This window comes from Chionomys nivalis, chromosome 21, assembly GCF_950005125.1.
Source record: "Chionomys nivalis chromosome 21, mChiNiv1.1, whole genome shotgun sequence".
NCBI lineage: Eukaryota > Metazoa > Chordata > Mammalia > Rodentia > Cricetidae > Chionomys > Chionomys nivalis.
In genome coordinates, this window is record NC_080106.1 from 5,066,866 (window position 1) to 5,085,032 (window position 18,167).

The following is an 18,167-nucleotide window of genomic DNA, read 5'->3' on the forward strand; positions in this document are numbered from 1 at the left end:
GGAAACACCTCTGGTTGTGTCTGAGGGCAATTTTCTAAGATTAGATCAAAAGTGGGTGGTCCTATCCCATGGGCTGGGTCCTGGCTGCGTAAGGAGAAAGTGGGCTAAGCACCAGCGCTCACTCCTCTCTGCTTGCTGCGGGCCCACTGTGACCAGCCACTGTGACCAGCCACTGTGACCAGCTGCCTCCATTCCGGCCACTATGATGACCTGTATCCTTTGAGACTAGGAGCCCAAACAAACAAACCCTTTGTTCCTTGAATTTCACTGATCACACCAATGAGAAAAACAACTAATACACACCATCTCAAAAGTGCCCCAAGAAAGAGACTTTCTTACCTTCTCGTCGGTCATTTCTGAGGACCCTCACTTTCTCGATTTTCCCCAATAAGGCCCCATCCTCAGCTAAGGAAAGAAAAAAGAGAATAGTGAACCCCAAGTCTACACAAGCTGGATGGCCACATATTTGGTCACCTCTCCCCTATGGAGGACATCACTTCCCTGCCCCAGGTGCCTGCTTCACTCTCTACTGCATTAGGTCACCCCTTCCACACACCCCAAACCAGGAAGGTGATGCCAGAGGTGGGGCTGTGAAACTCACGGTCATTGCTGTAGTCATCCACCAGGATTATCTCCTTGATGAGATGCGGTGGACTCCTCTTAAGGACACTGAGAACAGACAGAGGGACAGAGTCTTGTAAGGGCAGAGCTTTGCTTGGAGCTGCCTATCCCTTGTGGTCCCCAGTCTTGGCTAGAGGAGCCAACAGCTACCCCAGCTACCCCATGCCCCATGCCCCATGCCTGGCAGATGGATGCACTCGTCTGTAGCTCCCACTGTTTGTGCCCGAGATGCAGCTGTCGTTAGGTACCCCACCCTTCCTGTGAGACCCTGGAGTTATCTGTTGGCCTCACCTGACCACCGTCCGCAGCAACGCTGACCTGGCTTCATTGTGAAATGTGATCACCACACTGGTGGCTGGCAGGTCCACCCGCCACTGCTTCCGCTGACACCTGAGGAGGAAGAAGATCCTGTAAGCATAGGCACGACTGGCCAGGGCCACCCGGGCTGACAAGCAGAGTGGGCTGCCAAGACCTAAGGACCGCGGTGAGTTCAGCAGCTACGGGGGGTTCTGGCACAGATGGGACATATGGAATCACAAGATACAACCAGATTCTGCTTACAGACAAGGGCATTCTGCAAGCTGTATGAGCTCAGAGCAGGCTTCTAACATGTAAAACGTGTGTTCCAAAGCAGTGAAACCCTCACACCTTCAGACAGACGCACCTCCGTCACATGCCTGCCTCAGTTCTCAGCAGCTATCTCTGGGGGACTGGTGCCATTGTTTTTCCTCACCTTGCACGTTGCCTGTAACAGGCATGTGCTGTTTGGGGGACTGGCTCTCACAATAACAGCCTACTGACTGCTATCCTTCACACTGCCTGCCTGCCAGGCTTCCTCCTAGTAGCCTGGTGAGTGTGCTCGTGGAAACAGGGCTGGCAGGTGGGCATGGGACATTAGGACTACGTCAGGAACAAGGGCATAGGACCTCTTCGTTCGACTCTGTGGATGCCAGTTTTAAAGCCACACCTCTTCTGGGCCTTGGCAGAAATGTTCAAGTATCACATGGTCAAAACACTCAGCACGACAGGACCCAGCTCAGCAGAACCCACACGAGGACTCCTTTCAGGCCCGTCTGGGGATGCCAGCACAGAGCAGTGTCCCAGAGTCTCCACACAGTCCTCTGGGAGGATGGGGGACTTGTCAGAGCCCCAGGAAAACTGTCAGGTATGTCTGAGTGCAGCCAGAGTCCTGAGTCACCAATGGTGCTGCCACCGACTCCAGACTGAGTGGGAGCCCAGCCGTGCAGCAGGGTTAAGGGGTGTACTGAATTGAGGGGGGCAACTGTGAATCCCAAGGGGATCCAGTCCCTGCCTCAGGCTCTTCCATGTCCACTCTTGTCATCTCTTCGGGTGGCAGAGTCTTCCACAGCCCCACACATGGAAGACTCAGTTTACCTGGCAGCTTCATCATCAGTTCCGACGAGTATCTCTCTTGAACGGAAGTGGGAGGAGGAGATGGACTTTAGAGCCCTGGAGCTGAGCCATGGCTTAGCACTCAGCCGCTGAGCAAAGGAACGTTGGCGGGCAGCACTAGGGCAAGTGTGCTCCCCCAGGTCTCACAGCACTAGCTCAGACCCCTCCCCCAGGTCTCACAGCATGAGCTCAGACCCCGCCCCCAGGTCTCACAGCACGAGCTCAGACCCCTCCCCCAGGTCTCACAACACGAGCTCAGACCCACAGATTCTGAGCATAAGCAAGGGAAGCAGCGTAATTAGAAGGCAATTAGGCTAGCATTGCAGAAGGGGCGTCTTTGGTTAATTTTAGTCATTATAGTAAGTTCCTTTTAATTAATCACCAAAAAAAATGTGTAACAGTTGTTTTGGGGGCTGGGGGAACGAATTCTACAGTTAGTATTTGGTCTCACTGTAAGTGAGCCTTCATGGACAAGCAAACTGATAAAAATTAGCAGGAACTTATATTACAGAATCTGCAAAGCTTCAACTGTAAACAAATTACCAGATGATGTCACTGTCAAGAAGTCAACCTGGAATACTACAGGAGGGAAGACTCCATGCTTTGGGGCCACATCACCCCCTGCAGCCAGGTCTCCACTTGGACCAGCAGGAGAATGAGCCAGCGGATCTGGGCCAAGACTCAGTAGGGCTCACAGGACTGGCTGGGAATGCGGGAAACACGGGGCAGCATTCTTCATTCTCAAACTGCTGGATTCGAGGCCCAACCAATCATGCCCTGTTCTCTCATTTCCCCTCTCTCTGCAGGAAGCTCATCTTCCAGGAGCTTTTGGAAGTCTCCTGGGCTCTGGAGCATTTTCTGGGAGAAGCAGGCTGCTGCTTCCCACTGCTTTATTAAAACTCCTCTACATATTCATAAGGCTCAGGCTCTGGGTCTTGGCAGTCATGAGGCTTCAGCAGGATCCCATCCTAAGGCAGAAGAGTAACAGGCAGGAACTGAAGGATCTCACACCCCATGGGTTGGAGTGTGTGCATGAATTCAGATAAGCCTCACAGTCAACCAAGATGGGGCCCCAGGGGAATCTCTTTAAAAAGAAAAGCAATGCATCCTGCTGTAAAGAGTCTTCTGGGCCCATCAGCCAGTCCTTGCTGCTCCAGAGGCGCTGGGGAATAAGAGTCAGCTGTAGGGTGCTTCCTCTGTCCTGTGAGGGCCGAGCAGCTGACAGCAAGAGGGGCTGCAGCTGGGTTCTCTTTTCCAGAGCCACACCGCTAGCAGCCCGCCGGGGACCCTAGCTCACTTGAGGCTTCAAAGACTTGGTGTGACATAGTCATTGTCGAAGCTTCCTGTCCTTTAAATGGTGACTTGACAAACCAGATACATACAGTGAAAACACACACACACACACACACACACACACACGATCAATGCTAAATAGATTCAGTAGGTTGTATTTATAAATATTCAAGAAACAGTAACAATAATAAAGAGAAACAGGCCATGAATTTGAGAAGAGAATAGTGGAGGGGCTGGGGAAAACTACATAAATACAGTCTACATATATGAATTAAAAAAGTAAAATTAAAACATTTTTAAAAACCCATAGTCTAGCTAGAAAGAGGCCCAGAAGAATCCTGCTTCTCCTGAACATGACTCTCACCTTTGCAAACACTGGGTCTTCCTGTAGCAAATCAAAGCTATGGTTGACTCTCAGGGACAGACCAATGCTACATTCACAGACTGAATGATCCTAAATACTGTTGGAGCATTTGTAAAGATTAATGTGCGTCACGGTGACCAGACCTTGATATGGTGGTCTTACTGATCCTGGCATTATCCATGGGTATCACAAGGGTGAGGCTGAGAACACACAGTATGCCTAAGGTGAGGGCCAAGTTCTGGCTACAATAAGGTCACCAGGGTGATGTGGGTCCCTGTATCTCTTGGCAGGCAACCTCACCTCACATGACATCAAGACATCTACAGTGTAGTGCACTGGCTAATGGAGAGACAAAAACAAGCAAGCAGGCTTCACTTGTGGTCATAACAGTCTGCAATGCTACCATCTAGTTCAGAATTTCAAATGAAACAGCAGGTGACAGGCAATAGTAGCCATTCCTTTGTGTCCCTTTCCGCCTCAATCCCATTGTCAGGGGAAGAAACGCTACCCCAGATTTGTTGCTCAGTCACCCCTAAGTATGTTTTCAATAAGTCACACACATGAAAGACAGACATACCTACTCCTGAACAACACAGTATCTACGTGGGCCCAGAGCTCATGTGGAGGACAACAGAGAATACCGCTCGCCTGGGCGTTCAGCTTGGCCACACAACCCTGCTTATTTAGGTCGCACGGTCCCTTCCTACTCTTCAGCAGGGACAGCTAAGTCGTGCCCCGTTCCTGTTTCACTCCATTGTGAACCTGAGGTCACATGGCCTATTTCTTGAGTGGTTTTGGTAATATTTTCCTAGAAAATTACTCATTCTCTTTAAGTTTCAAGTTTCTTAGCATAATCGTATACTTGCCATTTTCTTATGATCTCAGCTACTCTTCAGCACGCATCATCTACTCTGACCGTGCTTTCTGTGTCTGTTAACAGCTACCCCTGGAGACGGAGTTGGGGATGAGGCTGCACACCGTCCTCTGCGCTGGTTCACTTTCCTGGTCTGCTCACCTTTCCTCCCCGCCTCCCTTCCTCTGTTACAGGTTCACCCTGCTGTCCTGCCACTTTGGAAAGGAACACGCCAGGCTGCCCCAGCTAAGAAACAAAGTTGATTTGGACTGATTCGGTCCCCACCTGGAAACATGGTAAGTTCTGTCTGGCCAAGAGCAGTTAGGGGTAGGGGCACCACCTGGCTCTGTGAAGATACTGCAGAGGTGTTTGCTCTATCCTGAGCTGAGGTCTGCTCCTGCAGCCCCATGGCTGCTCTCACTGCTGCCTTTCCCACTCACTCAGCACTTGTACGCATGTGAGTCTCCACAGCACGCTAACAGCCAAAAGTCTAGAAAAATCAGAGGAACTGGAAATAGATCCTCTTTCTCAGCTGGTGTGGAAATGCAGGAAGGCTGTTGCCGCCCTGACATGGGGATGCCGACCGCGAGCAGAGCCAGTGGCAGACTGGAGGTCTGAATGCCTCTGTCCTTCTGCTGTGCTTGCCCACAGAAAATACTGGTCAGTTCCTCGGCCAGGGGAAGACAGCTCTGTCATCTCAGTGTCTGCCATGACAATTGCTACAACGTTCCCCAAAGTATCTGGAAGAGCACTGTCTACCTGCTGTGTGGTTAGGGCTCTTGCCAAGCCATAGCTGACCACTCACATGGGGCTGGCACAGGGCAGGCAGCTGCTGGAAGACTACAGACTGCTGACCACTACAAAGCCTGCGTTGGCTAAGAAGGGGGTCACCAGGTCACCAGACTCACACATGGAGCTTAGTAAGATGCAGGTGCCTGGCTCTGTAGCTCCCTTGACCTAACAAGCAGACCAGGCAAAAACAAAAACCAAAAAAACCCAAACAAACAAACAAAAAAAAACCAGGTTAGGCTGAAACAGCTGTCCTTAGATTCAATTTTTTAACTTATTTTCTAAGTTTTCATATACACATGTATTTGTGTTGAGCCTATTTCCCACATACACTCTTCCTTCCCAAGAGTCTCCTTTGCTCTAACCTAAACAATTTTATTTCTACTCTTATGCCATACATATATGATTTTATGTATTTATATAAAAAGTTTAGGACCTGCAAGTGACAGGAAACACAGGATGTCTTTCTGAGATAATACGATTACCCCACACTGCATCCATCTTCTTGCAGATGGCATGACTCTGTTCCTTCTCTAAGGCTGAAAACAATCCCAGTTTCCTTGTTCCTTCTCTACGGCTGAAAACAATTCCAGTTTCCTCGTCTTTCCCCATGCTGGTGGCAGCTGGGTTGCTCTGACTAGAGCTGCAGAGAACACCTGTGTGTGCAAGTGTCTGCCTGTGTCATCTTGACTTGGATGTCCACTCTTGGTAAATCCCCAGTGGTGGAGTGGCTGGGTCATCAGAACCTCGTCTCTGGGTTTCTGTGAGAACTCCACACTGACTTCCTTTTATGAGACATGGGAGATGCTGTTCATGGCAGCATGTTCTGCTGTCCCTTCCCTGACCACAGTCACAGCAGAGCTGACCCAGCCACCATGGTAAGCTGGAAATGGTCCCACCCGATCCCTACATGGGCCAGATGCATGTCTCTAGTTCTTTCCTCTGCCTCTCAAAACAACACAGGCAGTTGCTATGGAATCTTCTAGAAGCCTAGGTGAGCAACTGGATAACTTGTGAAACAGAAATGGAAGAAGAGGAAAAACAGTTAAAAGAACCAAACCAGCTGTTATATAATGTTTGCTTAATCAAAATGTTCGTAGTGACCCTCCCATCCAGCCACCAGCTGGCTCCCAGCCAGTCCTGATATCTACCCAGAGCGTTCTGAGTCTTCTAGCACCAGAGAGCCAAACCCTAAAATATTTAATGACCTTTTCAGGCCACTCTGGAATTAAGCTTCTTAAGGCCTGGCTGCCAGCAGGTCTGACAAGCCCTATTCACCCTGTTTGTCTCATGCCGCCACTGTTAACTAAAAACAGCTTTCTCACGTCCTGTAGCCTGGCACCACACACTGCGAACATAATAAGAGCTAAGTTCAAAACCACACTAATCATCCCATGACACAAGACACAGTCTATCTACTGGCTGCTCTGCCTCTGAAAGCTTCCCACCCTTTGGGAAGCCAAGGGTATAAGAGGAAAGTGCACACGGACACCCCACCAGGGCTGGTAGACCTGCTGAGGGTGTAAGAGGAAAGCATGCATGCACGTGTGCGCACACATACATGCACACCCCAGGGCCAGCAGACCAGCTAGCTCCCTACACATGTCAGGCTGGACAGCTGTGAGGTGGTATCCAGCTCACGGAAGACAGTGTGCACCTGCAGAGCCTCAAGCGATCTCTCAGCAAGCTGAGCTGTCGTGTGAGGGAGGGAGGCTCTTTCACAGGGCCATCACCTACACTCTCTCCATTGGCTCATGATTTCCAGACACTAAATTTTAACAAAAAATTTTCAAAAGAGTTAAAAACTATTGGACGCTGAGAAAACTATAGCCTTGGAGAGAGTGTGTGCACTTCCTTAATCTTAGCACAAGTACAGCTCAGGGCAGTGAGCACTTGCCCTTAGGGCTGGAGTCACTTCTGAGAGTCAAAGCAAGAACTGTCCTTTAAACTCATTCCTCCTGATGGCAGGGACCCCTCCCAGAAGCTCAAATGCTGAGCAGCTTGGAGGAACCACAATCCATCCCTTCCCCTTGCTTGGCCAGACGCCCACCGTGGTCCTCAGCTGTAGATGCCCTCTAACTCCAGCGTCCCGTGTGGGACGGCCCAGGTCTGGTTCCCACAGAGCCAGCCATGCCTCCATTTGCTCTACTCCTAAGTGCCAAGGCAACCTTCCCGGGGACTGCTGGGGTGAGCCGCTTACTTTCCCTCCTATGCCGAGCTCCTCCAGGCCAAATGCCAGTGTCTCACGGCAGTGGAAGTTATTCTCCCTATATGGAGCTGCCCAGCAAGTGGTCTGCGAATCGCCTAAACATAGATGCCTTCAATGTTCTGTGTTTTGGCAAACAGATCAGCAGGCTGTGCTGGCCCCTGTGTTCTCAAAGGTGAAGGACAACCGACAGGCGTGCAATTGCTGGGTATGTGGAGGTGGCCGTGAACCTCCATACGGTGGACAGGACAGCATCATTGCCCATCTCTCCAAGTGCTGTGGCCTGCTGAGCTCTCTTAACCCACTCACGGTTAAGCCTTTCTTCCAAGTCTTGGGGAAGAACAACCTCCCTCTGACGACAAAACGTCAACCACGATGACAATGACTGGCCTTGGGCTCCGAGATATCAAGAGTTGCTGTGCTTCAGTCCAGTCTTCACCCGTGACACCGGGGGCCTCTGTGTATCTGCAGGCAAGTATGCCTGTCCAGCAGGACAGACTCACCCCTGTCACCCTCTTCTTGTGGACTCTGGTTTGGGAGGGTGAGCCTCTATCAAAGACAAGTTCACTTGCTTCCTGGGTCATGAGTAGCCATGCTGACATCTGCAAGGACAATAGCAGCAAGTCCTGGAGGTTCCCGGGACAGATCAGAGAAGAGAGTCACTGAAGAAAAGCCCACTTCCGCCCCTCTGTGGCTGGTCTGGGAACAATCAAATGCATGGAGCTGCGGCAGGCTTCCTGCACAGGCAAAGATGACGAGGCAGAAAACCAAAAGGTTGAGGCAGGGCTGAGGAAAGCTGAAAGAGCTCCCAGCCCGAAACTCGGTCCAGATTCCTTGCTCAACAGTGTCCCCATACCATAAATTCCTGCCATGAGAATGCTCCAGGCCTCCCTGACAGCGTTCATCAGGGAACAGTGACACAGTGTGATAAGGCACACCTACATTCCAGGAAAACCACAGCTTCCGTGGATCTGTCCTGTGCACTGTGAACCTAGTGTTTCCATGAAGCAGTGGAAAGCTGTCCTTGGGAAGGCAAAGGCTCCGGAAGCGTATCAGTGATGTGACCAGGATCCTACAAACCCACAAGAAGCTTCAGCCGAAACCAGATAGAGACCTTGGGTCACAAGCCAGGGAGATGACTCATGCAAAGGTGCTTACCACCAAGTCTGACAAACGGAGTTCAATTCCTGGGACCCATACAGCAGCAGGAGAGAACCAAGTCCTGCAAGCTGTCCTCTGACTTCTACACATGCATTATTGTGCGTGTGCATGCACATGCGCGCGCGCACACACAAATAAAACATTAAAAAATCGAAAGATGTAATAAAGTAAGTCGGGGTACACAATAGGAGGAAGCATAAAACTACCTCACACCAGTGCAGCTTTCCTGTGTGTACAGACACTGTGCAAATCAATATTTAAATCGTCTGTGTGTGCAGTGCCTTCAGAGGTCAGGAGAGGGCATCAGATCTCCTGGAGCTAGAGTAACAGGCCTTTGTGAGGCGCCTGATGTGGATGATGGGCACTGGATTTGGGTCCTCTGCAAGAGACGTCTGTGAAATCTTGCCATTCTCCAAACAACACTCTCTTTAAAAAATGGTTACAGGGGGCTGGAGAGGTGACTATGAGCACTGGCTGCTTTTCCAGGTGAGTAAGGTTCAATTCCTAGCACTCACACGGTGGCTCACAACCCACAATCACCTGGAGCTCCAGGTCCAGGGTATCTGAATGCTGGGCCTCCAGCAGAATTGCTCTCGGAGTGGTGCAAAGACACACATGCAGGCAAAACACCCATACACACAAAAAAGCCAAAAAAACTTAATTATAATAATCGATCTAATCCCAGATATCAAATAAAACAAAACGTGGACGGGCCAGAGAAAAGCACACGTGCTCCTCGTCAAGAACAGGCACGGCTTTAGTCTCAGTCTTACACCAATGCTTGTCTCATTATGACTTCTGCTAAAAATGGCAACTAATTGAGTTACAAGTAGAAAAGAAAACTTTGTTAACCAATTACAGGGGAAGACAAAGCAAAGACTAGCAAGTGAAGCAAAACCGTGCCTGCATTAGAGCAGGCCACTGAACTGGCAAGAAAGCTGGTGGAGGTGGGGTGGGGAGAAGTAGGCCGGAAGCCTGGTGTCCTGCCTGCTTTTCCACAATGGCTGCCTTCTGTCACGAGCTAAGCCAGCACAAGGTTCTCAGAGGCTGTGTGGCATCCCCACCATGCTTTTGGATCGGCAGTCTCCAAAGCCATGGACCAAATAAAATTTACCTTCACATCAGAATTTATTCAGTCTTTGGTACTCTGCTACAGGAGCAGAAAAAGGACCAAGATACAAACTCAAGGTAAACCGGCCCTCGAGAGTGAAGGATAACAGAAGACCTACTACATAGCAAGAATAAATGGCAGGGCCTGTGAGACACACCGCTGTCTCCACTGCTGAAGAGGCTGAGGCAGAAGAATGGTAAACTAAAGGTCTGCCTGGCCCACAGAATGGGAAATCTAATGGGCTCTGTTTCAAAATTAAAAGTAAATCAGGTCTGGGATGGAGTTCAGCGGTAGAGGGCTTGCCGAGCAAGAGCAAGCCCTGGCTCAACCCCTAGTCCAGGGCAAAACAAAATAAATAAAAGTAAAGCAGCCTATGAGTGCCATGCAGGCTAAATCATGTGCAGAATGAGAATGTCACAGGGTGACTTATATTGACAACGGTATAACCCAGGAGCATACCCTCCCATAGGCCAGCCTACGACACTGCAGAGGCCTGCGATGGTGGAGGGAGTATAGACTGTCAGGGGACCCAGGTTTCCAGCGTGGCAGTCAGGCTGTGGCACTCAAACAATTCTGTGTACTTTAAACCGTGTACTAGAAAATGTGTAGAGGAAGGGAGAGGGAGGCTGGGAGTATGGCGCAGTCAGTAAAGTGTTTCTACATAAGCATAAAAACTGAGTCTCTGTCCTGGGAAAAGTTAGGAGCAGGAAATCCCAGCACTGGAGGAGAGAGGGTGGAGACAGGCAGATCGTGGAGCTCACCAGCCCGCTAGCCCAACCAACTCAATGAGCTAACAGGTTAAGTGAGAGACCCTGTCTCAAAAAATGAAGAGGAGAGCAGTTAAGGAAGATACCCTACCACTGGTTGCTACAAATTGAACACAAACACACACACACAGTGTGAAGACATGGCCCCTATATGCAGGCATGTTCATGCTGCCCCCACCTGCTTAGCTAGAGGTGTGTGATCTCTCTGATTCTCAGTTTTCTCACTGACTCGATGCGGGAACAATATGAAGGCACCTGCTTCTAAGACCGCTGTGGGAACCAGGTGAGAAATGTGTGTCAGTGTCAGACTCCCAACCAGAGACAGCCAGATGACGATGCTAAGGCCCCAGCACCAAGCAGGAAAATAAGATCACGAAGCATGAGATCTGCTTCCTGAGTGATAAGATGAAGAAGAGACTGACGGCTTCAGTTTAAGCTGACAGGAAGAGAAGTCATGCAGTTGTGAAACTGTTGCTGAAACACACACTGGCTTAAAAAAAGAAACTCAAAGCAGAGCTCCAGACAAGTGGGAAATAATATTTTAGCTATTTTAGTCTTAAAATAACTGGAATGGTAACACTACGTTTCGTAACGCAAGCAGAGACTCAGCACTGTGCAGCTGAATTCAAGGTCAGCTCAGGGTGGTAGAAGGGAGAAAGCACTAAAAGGCTGGCGGACCCCAGTGCACTGGGCTATGGACCCCCCCCAATGGAGAAGTGAACAAACATCCATTCACCCCAGGTAGGGCATCCATGATGAACCAAATGTAGGAACTGGTGAGTCAGGGCTAAGTTACAGGAGTGTGGGCAGCTCTAACTGAAGCTCTCCTCCCAGGGACTACTGAAAGCCTGGTCCTGTGATGACGTTGGAGTCACCACAGCTGCTGTGATTTCAAGAGGCCAATGGTCATGTGAGGACCAGTTCTGTCGGGCACACACAAACACTAGAGTGCACATGCGAAGTAGAACCTGCATGGAACCCAGAGGTGTGAGCAGGGCTTCCCCTTCCACTGTGGGCAAATCCAAGGCAAATGTGAGCTTGGTTCTCCAGGATGAGAGAGAGGGGAGAAGACACACTTCTACACCTGGTGAGACACAGAGGTTTCCTAGCTGCTAGAGACCTCAGTGCAGGCACATACAGCACTGTCAGGAGGGTTTACAGTCTTCTGGGAGGACAAAATCTCCAGAGCTATTCAGGTAAAACAGAAAAGTTCACCATATGCCAACCTCCATGGGCAATCCTTTTGAATGCATCAAAGGATTAGCATGATTAAAACAGCCACAGGTGTGGGTGGCATTCGCAGGTGGAGTGTAAGAACAAATCCTTTGCAAAGAATCTTCTGAAAGCACCTAAAGGGGTGAATGCCTTTGTCCTGCATTCACGGCACAGAGTTTTTATCAACACCATGAAACTGAAAAGAAGGCAAGGGCACTGGCCCCAGAAAGTCTGAATTAGGGACCTAACTCAAACTCAAAGCAGCAGTCTTGATCAGCATAGACAGAATAAATGCTGGGACCTTGTCAGAACCAAGCAACACACCACCCTTTCAAATTATATCTTCTTTTGAATCAGCGAGCAAAGGACATTATTAAAAAATACTCAGCCCACATAGTCAGCACTGCAAACAGAAAGGGACAGCACGGTCCACCAGGGAGCCACCAACACGAGCACAGCTGGGTGGCACAAACGCTGCAGCTCCAAAGACCCCAGAAATCGCTTCCCACACAAGGCCCAGAACGATGAGCAACAGGGGGATGAGGACAAGTCCGGAGGGACGTTCTTAAGAGACGGTGAGTACTTAGCTTTCTGATGTGGTTTCCTTTTGCTTTTTAAAAACACAACAGATGCACCTACTTAAAAAAAAAAAATGATCTCAAAATAATAATTTAAAAAGCAGTCTAGGAAAACGGGAGTATTTAAAGAAAGGAGGACAAGGGGAGGTTGCAAAATGCTGTTCCACACGAGATGTATCAGATCGAGCTCATATCTGCCCGAGACAAGGTCCACGGCAATGGGGGCCAGCACCCTTGTCACCAGCATTGTCCCTGCCGTCAGCTAACCCTGATTTCCATGGACTGGCACTGCTAAGCCCAAGCATGACAGGGTGCAGACCCTCAGGTGAGGACACCGCTGTGTGCAAAGCTCCAGGGGCATACCATGACAGAGGAACTAGAGTCCTGGGTGGTGGAGGCACTTTGCTAGTGGCCAGAACAAAGAAACAGGTCATTAGCAGGTAGCTATCAAGGAAGACCTCAATGTGACCTCCAAACCACAGGCTTTCCACCATCCCTTAGAGATGACGTTGGCAGTTCTGTGTAAACCAGAGAGATCCTTTTCTCACTGACCCAATAAAAACTCACTATTTCTTCTCTTCTCTTTACCGAATAAGGGTCCAGTTTTCCATTTACAACTACATCATAACATAAGAACAACTACATCATAACATAAAGAAGACAAAACAAAAAAAGGCATGGGTGGGTAACTCTTATCATATTTGGTAGCATGCATGAGAAGGGCCTGGAATGCTGGGGGAAGCCCTGCGTGCATAAGCACTGCGAGCCCCATTGTGTGTGTCTGCTCTGTACGACCTGCCCCCATGCCAGAGACATCAGCCCAGAGAGAAAGAAGCAGATGCATGGGCAGGCCCGGGCACCACTGCTCTTGCCAGGCATTATTCCACAGGAAATGATGCCCCCTCTACCTCTTGCTTCCCTCTGCTGGCACACACAGCATCCAAAGTGCCATGCTCGGAGCAGAAACCAGCTCTCCAGACAGCAAACCCACGTGTCCTGATCTTGTGATCCTCTGGAATGGAGAGGTAGACACTCCTAACTCCTGGCAGGCACCCAGCATTCTGTGACTGTGGCACAATGGGCCTATACGGGCAGGCAAGCCAACACCCTCACAATGTGCCCCGTGCCCATGGCACGTGTGTATGTAGGCACGCACGCATGTACACATGTATACACACATATGTTCCAGCTTCCTGTAGTTGGCTGGATGAAGTTAAGGTAAATGGCTGTTATTGTATTAGACTGAAGGAGGGGTCTGGGCACTCATGGATTCCGTCACTAAGACCCCGGAGAGTGGGCCAGGTACAGAGGTGCACCCGGAGAGTGGGCCAGGTACAGAGGTGCACCCGGAGAGTGGGGCCAGGCAGCCAGATGCACCCGGAGAGTGGGCCAGGTGGGCAGATGCACCCGGAGAGTGGGCCAGGCAGACAGATGCACCCGGAGAGTGGGGCCAGGCAGCCAGATGCACCCGGAGAGTGGGCCAGACGGACAGATGCACCCAGAGAGTGGGGCCAGGTGGACAGATGCACCCAGAGAGTGGGGCCAGCACTTCTTTTGCCCTCCCCTCAGCTATGAAACTACCAGGGCAAAATAGACCCAACAGAGCAATGGCCTTGTGGACAGGAAGCCAAGCCAAGTTTTGAAGGTGCCCTGGGCTCGGAAGCCAGTACTCAAGTCAGGACTTGAAAGCAATGAGACTGAAATTAGGGTGGGTATTCTAGGGGCTGGTTTATAGAAAGAGAAAGACCTGGAAACTTCTAGACTTCTCCCACTCAACAGAACCCAGTCTGTGGTTCAGTTCTGCATGGTACAAAGGTGACCTGCTTGTCTTACCTGCTAAGTATATCTTCCTTTGGAGGTGGAGACAGCAGGGAGAGCCTCCAAACAGCTCTCTACACCTGTTCTCTACCACTGCACAGCATTCTATGTGGGGATTTAGCAGACAGATTTCAGGCAGGGTTAATACTGACATGCAGGGGTCCCTGAACAGGAATCAAAGACAGAGGAATAAAAATAAGAACATAAGAGGGCAGAGGGCCAGTGGAAATAACCAACGAGAATGTGATGAGGGACTTAAAGGGGGAGAAGGGCACACAAAGTGGGCAGAAGGGAGGCTGCAGGCACTCAAACCCTTCAAACCCTAAAACAGGCTTAAGTCACAAAAAACAATGTCTACAAGTTCTTATAAATCACTAAAAAGCAAACACAGAGATATATCTTAAAATCTAACTGCAATACAAGACAAACTGGACCATAAAGAACAAGTCACAGTCAATTTCCAGCAGGAACGGTGGGAGACAGAGTGATGAAGGGAAAGGAAAGATACGGACACAACTGCCTTCCAAAAATCCTGCACTTTTAGCTGGGGTGTGTGGGTGGCATGAAACAGATGTCTTCAGACAAGTACATCAATAGGATCCCCTGCCAGTGAACTGGTACCAAGCGGAGCCACTGTGACAAGCTCATGGGATACAGATGGACAATGGTCCGGGCAGGAAGGCAACAAGTGCTCATTCATCTTGGACTCTGCTAGTTTATCACAGTTCAAACTTTAACTAGCTGGCAAGATATGAACACTCACTGGAAGGAGAAGGACAAGTGGAAGGGACAGAGCAGGCAGGACGCGTAACGCAGTGAGATGCTGGCCTTAAGCTCAGCTCTCTAGAGCACATATCAGACACAAGGGCTAAATGCTCCTGCCACGAGACAAGCTTGTCAGCCAGATGCAAGTCCAGAAGTGAACAAGAGGCTACTTTACACATCACATTGAAGGTTCGGGGATGTGTACAGGTAGCAACACCAATAACGGAGAGCCTTCCTATGGCTAGGGTGTCGGCCACCGGGAAGAGTGGAGACTTACCAGCCCATCTCAGGCAAGAAGCACAGGGCTCCAGGTAAAGTGTCTCCAGGGCTGGTCAACCTTAAGAGAGTGATGGCTGCTCAGCCATGAGCTGCTCCACTAGGCTGCAGTACTGTGGTGTGTGGGCAGCTGGGGGATGTATGTACTGCTATCATGGAGCCCAGGACCCAGGAAGAAAGGAAGGACCAGAGAAGAAGAAACCAATGTCATTACTGATTTAGCATCACCTCACCTATTTCCGCCCACATAACATATGGAGAAACTGAGCCCCATGTGGAGCCATGCATGTGGTGATAAGCTTTGTAATCTTGCTGACAATCTTGGGGGTGGTGACTCCCTCCAGGCCTTCAGAAAGGCTGGCACAGTCCAAGTGAAATCTGCTGCCCATGGCCAGGTACTTTCCCCAGTGCCCATCACACCTCAAAGGGTCCAACGGGGAAGGGCTCACACAGGAAAAGAACAGTCTTGTCTGCAACACAAAGGGAACCAAAAGGAAGAACACACTGATGAATGGCAGGCCTTTCCCCATTGGCCTGGAGAACTTGGAACTGGATGACGATAGCCAGTCCTCCTCCAGATTCTCAGGACCCTTCCCTCTGTGCCAGAGAAACCAGCTGCCAGCTGTCAAGATTCACTGCTTCCTGATTTTAGTTACGTGTAGGTGGCATGCCAGAGGTTCATGCCTAAAGTTAGGAGCGTAAGGACTGGGGCATCGCAGCAAGGCAGCTGGGGCACTGAGAGGGCACCTGGAAACTAGGGGCTCAGATTCTTGTGGGCATTAGGTTTACCCTTAGCTTGGTGTTTGTGGCAGACCGCAAACTTCTAAGTAACTTCATAATCTTGCTGGCTTCCCAGCAGGTGAGATTCAAGGTGGCACCCCAGGGTCCCAGTTGCCTACCCTGGCCAAGGTCTACTGGTGGGATCTGTCAGGCATCGCTTACTGCCACAAATGACCCACAGCCGCAAGCCCCGGTTTAGAAGCTTCAGTCCTGGCCACTGGCTTATTATCACTGAGGGTCGGTGGGAAGGCCTTGTGGGAGAAGAGCTGAGTGGGCAAAGCTGCTTACCTTACGGCCATCGGGAAGCAAGGCGGGAGAGGAGCTGACGCAATACAGAGTCCCCAGGGCTTCACTTTCTTCAACTAAGTCCCACTTAGTTTCTATCCCCTCCCAACAGCCTGACAAACTGTAAAGTCACCCACAATACCTAGACAAAGTCAGAGTCTTCATGATCCAGCCACTTTCCCATGTCTCCACCCAGCTGCACTGGGGACTAGCCAAACCTTTAACACAACCTAACAAACCATTCCACAGAGGGAGTAAGATAGGAAAGCCACCCTAGTTCCAGTTGGCTGCCAGGTAAGTTCTGAGCGCAGGGCTTTGGGAACTTGACCTACCCACTTCACACCGGTGTACACTGAGTGAGAAAGACCAATGCACACGAGACCGAACACACGGGGCTGGCTGCCTAACAACATGAAGAGGGAACACACAGGTGGTTCCTCACCAGAGAGATGACATCCCTCCAACTAAAAGATGTTAGCCCAGCAGCACACAAAACATGTTGCAATATCAAGCTTAGGCTGCTTTGGCCCCTCAGCTACACTAGGAACTGGACTGCCCTCACCCAGGTCTTACATCTCACAGTGGAAAATCATACGTCCCGTGAGCACCCTGCCAAGGCCTCCCTCTGTGCTGGCGGGCTCCTGAGACAACCTTCTCTCGGCATTCACAGTGTTTACTCTCCAGAGGAACATGGAGAGTCAGGGCTATGGCTAGCCCACAGTTCCAAACCTGGCCAACGCTGGTGACCCAGAGAGAACAAGCACACCCAGCACGGCAAACACCCACCTAACCTGAAAAGTCCTGCTGGAAGCCAGTGACAACCTCAAGAGTGTGACATCCCTGAGGGCTGCAAGTGTGGCTTCTGTTTATGGCCAGACCTTCTGAAGAGTGGCTGCTGAAGTCAGAGTTCTCAGAAGAGCAGAGCAACCACACTGTGCAAACTGAGCAAAGATGAGGCACTCTAGAGGGAAGCCTGATGGACAATCAGGTTTGGAACGTGGGCAACCCCTCATCAGATGCTGCCCTGGGGGACTCGGCAGGACCGCCCCTAATCTCAGGGCCATCTTTCAGTGGGAGATGCAAGCACATTTCAAAGTCCCAACATTTGAAATTCAAGATAAAAAGAAACAGGAGCAACTGACTTAGCACAGACAGCTGGGGAATCTGCCTTCACCAAAAGGGGTCTAATGAAACAAGCACAAAGGCCCCCAGGGCTCTGGGCACCACACCCCAAATCTGTTTTCACCTGCCCCACTTCCAGCTCCACGGCCACAGGAGGCTGATTTCTGCTGTGATGGGGTCTTCAGCCCACACAGGAGATTGTCAAGTTGGAGGCCAGACACTCACAGAAAGGGTTGTGCTATAACTGCTGTCCCAGCAACTGTAGAGGGCCAAAGAGAAAGCCTGGTTTCTCCACTGATGCACAAGATTGATTCCCAGGGCCGATATTAGGAGAGCGGCCACAGTTCCCTTCCAGGAGATTGCCAGGCTTTCTGCAGATTTAATTCACCCCAATTGAACCAACGGGGAAGGGTCCCAGCAGCTGCTGTGACACAGGCCGGGCAGAAATCAACCGTCCTCGGAGGGGTCAAAGATCATTTTGGATAAACAGTCATTTCAAAAATACTGGACAATAACATGTCTGTAGAGCCTGAGGGATTTGAGAACCCACAATGGAGGCAGCAGCCGAGAAACCCAGCACCATGCTGACAAGCCCCAAATCGCACCTTTTCCTGCACCACAGCGATATCCTGGTGGGAGAACCAGCTCAGGAACAGTTGGTGACACAAAGCCCAATGATCACACGGAGATTAAACTTCAGTCACTCCAAGTGGCCAGGTGACATTTTTACCCTAACTCCACTGGGCTCTA

At 50.4% G+C, this 18,167-nt stretch overlaps 1 protein-coding gene across 1 annotated transcript in view; it reads right to left on the reverse strand.

Annotated features, from left to right (window-relative positions):
- The window catches only part of Galnt2 (polypeptide N-acetylgalactosaminyltransferase 2), a 120,112-nt gene that overhangs the window by 24,996 nt on the left and 76,949 nt on the right, over positions 1-18,167 (reverse strand). Inside the window, exons 4-6 of the mRNA XM_057753726.1 lie at positions 913-1,011; positions 602-669; positions 340-405 (exon numbers count right to left, since the gene is read on the reverse strand). Coding sequence (XP_057609709.1) covers positions 340-405; positions 602-669; positions 913-1,011 — 233 coding nt within the window. The remainder of the gene's footprint in view (positions 1-339; positions 406-601; positions 670-912; positions 1,012-18,167) is intronic.